Source organism: Clupea harengus, chromosome 8 (assembly GCF_900700415.2).
Source record: "Clupea harengus chromosome 8, Ch_v2.0.2, whole genome shotgun sequence".
NCBI classification, from domain to species: domain Eukaryota; kingdom Metazoa; phylum Chordata; class Actinopteri; order Clupeiformes; family Clupeidae; genus Clupea; species Clupea harengus.
The window spans coordinates 10288602-10292660 of NC_045159.1; the positions used below are offsets into that span (position 1 = coordinate 10288602).

General features: G+C 37.3%; 1 protein-coding gene across 1 annotated transcript; it reads left to right on the plus strand.

Moving 5' to 3' along the window:
- Nucleotides 1–2116: 2116 nt before the first annotated feature.
- On the plus strand, nt 2117–3565 carry LOC105901034 (olfactory receptor 2AT4-like). Its single transcript, XM_012828425.3, has one exon. The coding sequence runs from the start codon at nt 2163–2165 to the stop codon at nt 3138–3140; it is 978 nt and encodes a 325-aa protein (XP_012683879.2). The 5' UTR covers nt 2117–2162; the 3' UTR covers nt 3141–3565.
- Nucleotides 3566–4059: the final 494 nt, after the last annotated feature.

Sequence of the window (4059 nt, forward strand, 5' to 3'; positions counted from 1 at the left end):
TTTTCCAAAAGTGCTGTAGCCTATACATCACAGCAAACACAACTGGATGTGTAAATGATTTGCACAGAACAAACAATAGAAAATAGGCCAGTACAGTCAACAAAAAAAGAAAGAAAAATGTAAAATAACAAAAGGACATGAAACTAGGCTGCAACCTGTCTTCAGTTCCTGTCTGGCCACAGGACCTCATCGACATCACAGGCAATGTTCTCTCTGGCCAAGCAGCGGGGGAAGTATCGCCTAGTATGACGAATCCAGCCCTGAAATGCCTCAGGAGCTATATAGTCATTGCACATACTCATAGCGTAATTGTAATTGTGAGTTTCTGTCAAAAGGCACCCTGTACACCTGTTTCATTCTCAAGGTGTTCCGCCTTAGAACACGGTCCACTGTGGCTAGGCGCACTGTATTGATGTTTAGGAATATGTCTTGGTCATCAATGGTTGCACATTGTATTTGTTATAACAATATTTTCCAGAACCATATTGACTATTGCAGTCTCCTGTTCAGCCGTCAAGACACGCTCCCTCCCACTACGCCGGGGGAATATTTCATTTCTTCAAAATATACAAATACAGTACAATGTAAAATACTCTAAATACAAGAATACTATGCTCCTGATAAGGCATTCAAACTAGTGTTTTCCATTTTCCGGACATTCAGAAGAGAGAATAGGTAAGAAACACTTCTATGACAGGAAAACACTAGTTTGAATGCCTTATCAGGAGCATAGTATTCTTGTATTTAGACCATTTTACATTATACTGTATTTGTAAAATGAACAGGGTGCCTTTTGACAGAAACTCCGACAGAGTCAAACAATTATGCTATGTCTATGTGCAAGTAAGTCATATACATTTCCACAACTGATTGCGTCCTATCAGCACTGACACATTACTGTACTGTACTGTATTGTAATCCAATCCAATGTTATTTTCAAGTGTTTCACAACACTGTGTAGGTCTATTTCTGATACAATATTGTCAATATTGTCTTGAGCTAGAACAGGATGCAGCCTAGTTTTTTTGTCCTTTTTTATTTTACATTTTTCTTTCTTTTTTAGTTGACTGTACTGGCCTATATCCTATTGTTTGTTCTGTGCAAATCATTTACACATTCAGTTGTGTTTGCTGTGATGTATAGGCTACAGCACTTTTGGAAAAAATAAAGAAATATTTTTGTTGTTACTGTATATTTGTGTGTTGTTTTATATTTGAGTAAAAACATTATACAGTTATATCTTACTACGGGAGTAAGCGTACAGTAACACTGAACATGAAAAGGCATAATGCTCCTGATAAGGCCTTCATACTGGTGTTTTCCCATTCATAGTAGTGTTATCCATTTAGCACATTAGTGTTCAATCGATGCTTAGAAATGTCTACTCATATGATGTTCTGTGTGTGCCATTTGAAAACAAAATACCCTTTTGAGGTGACATAACATTGTTTTGAAAGCAAAGTAGCATTTTGCAGGAGATAAAAAGGGTTTTGCATTTTGTGTGTGGTTTTGGGATTTGTGTTTAGAGTTTTGAGAAAATGACAGAACGACAGAACGAACAGAAAAGTCTTATTCATTATCAAGAATTATTGAATATTGTGTTTATTTGTGAGGTGTGTTTTGTACTTGTGAAACCTGGCGTTAATATTTGCAAATAGTTGGACATTTATAAATCACATTCTATTTTTCTGCAAAGCGCTGGGTATTTGTAATTCTTTTTGTCACTAAATTCATCCCATAGATACAGATCTGTTGATTCAGCAGTTGTCTCCAGGGTCACACACACAGCCCATTGCCAGTTTTCAAAATACATGTCAGGGAGGTAGACTATATATTGGACTTCTAACCAACACTGAACCATTTTACTGCAGCACTGCAAGGTACCACATGTATTTTAAAATTGTAGTTCACCTCAGCTGCTGACTAGCAGTCATTTTTGCATATAGCTTTTTAGTTTTGTTTTACATAATTCTGTCCCTAATTTCTATGATGAAAATGTAACGACATATTTGAAAGGATTTTTAATGAGAAATGTACCTGATTTTTAATGAGAAATATACCTGATTTTTAATGAGAAATGTACCTTTTATATCACTAAAGTTCTTAACTACAATTACCGGTATGTCACTATTTACCTTTTTCTAACTGTGTGTTTTTACAGCATGTCTGAAGAGAATAACCTTACTACAACAATCAAAGAGTTTATTCTGGTGGGCTTTCCTGGACTGCATCCTGATTATTATGAACTAGTGGCATTCATACTCTGTCTTCTCTATCTCAGCATTATAGCAGGAAACTCTACCTTTGTGGTCATATTTGCACTCAAGCCTGGTCTCCATAAACCTATGTTTATTATCATGCTGAGTTTGACTCTGTCTGACATTGGATTCAGCACTGTTGCACTGCCAAAGATAATAGCGCGGTACTGGTTTGATGATACAGTCATATCTTTCCATGCGTGCTTCATGCAAAGGTTATTTATCCACAGCTTTGGCTCTCTTAACTCTTTCATTATGATGATCATGGCTTTGGATCGTTACTTAGCCATATGTTTTCCTCTCAGATATCCTGTGCTGATGAAACATTGCACTATGATCATCCTCAACTGCTTTGCCTGGGTTTTCTCCTTGGTCCCGACAGGTATCTCGTTTATCTACACCTACATGCTTCCATATTGTGGGCCCAATCGAATCTATCATTGTTATTGTGAACAAAACTCCATCCTCTCACTGGCATGTGATCGCGAAAGGGGGCCTGAATTGATTAGCTTCTGTTTAGCCATGCTGGTGCTACTAATACCCCTGGCTTTCATAATCTACTCCTACATTCACATAATAGCCACTGTAGCAGGAATAGCCAGTTCACAGGGCAGATGGAAGGCTTTCTCCACCTGCAGCACCCAAATGTTCATCATCACTATTTACTATCTGCCACGCTGCACTGTCTATGTGTGCAATTTGGTTGGGATATCGATGGATGCCGATATCCGTATTGTGGTCGCTCTCTTCTACAGTTTGTTACCCCCACTTGTAAATCCTCTCATCTACTGCTTCAGAACAAAGGACATCCACCAGACTCTGGTTCAATGGGTCAGTGTAAAATGGGTGGGGAAGTCCTCCATTGCTTCCATTTCTTCATGAAAGGGTTTTTAAAGCTAATTAGTTAAAACTTTTTGAAAAGTTCATAATACAGCTTCTCATAGTGTTGCGAACAGTTCCATGGAATTGAATGGGCTATCCTAACGATCAGAGGTCTGATATTACTTTATATTGACCGCTGCAAAAAAATGATGACCACCGCCATTGGCGACGGGTTTTGTGCTTCTAATTCACATCTTTCACATGATTCCGTGAGTAGTCCGTTCACTTTTCGTAACGAATATTCAGTGTAACTTGAGGTCAGCAAGTTGAATTCTAATCTTTAAAATTCTATTTGTGTGAAGAACTATGTCTTTTCTCAGCGGAAGACACAAAACAGCAACAAAAACACTTAAAAAGAGACATTTTGGAGGAATCTCTTTTATTGTTTTGGCAAGTTACTCTATAATAAGTGGAATGATGTATAGTCTGTCAGTTAGTATCGGAAAATAAATCCTTTCAGGACGAAACAAGACCCTGTTCGTTCTGTCAGGATTTATTTTCCTATACTGACCTGCGGACTATACATTATCCCTTAAGAATGTTCCAGGGTCCCCTATTTCAGATGTGATTTACTTTACTTTTTGGTTGTTTTGTTGTTGGTTGTTTGGTACATTTTGTCACCATATCATTTCTGTAAATAATGTTTAGCATGACACTGTTTGTCACCAGATATATAAAGGAATAAGGTAACTTTTAAAGCCACAATTAGAGGCATTTCTGGCCTTGGTTACAAAAATGTACAAAGTTGTATATTACACCTTAAATGTGTATTCTGCACTTTATGCACGGTATTATGTTTTGTTTTCATCATCAAAATTGAATTAACTGTAGAATGATACATTACTGCTGTACAACTTACCATGTGAGAACAAACTGTCCATGAAGTGGCAACAGTATACAAAGGAATGGCATTTAAAAC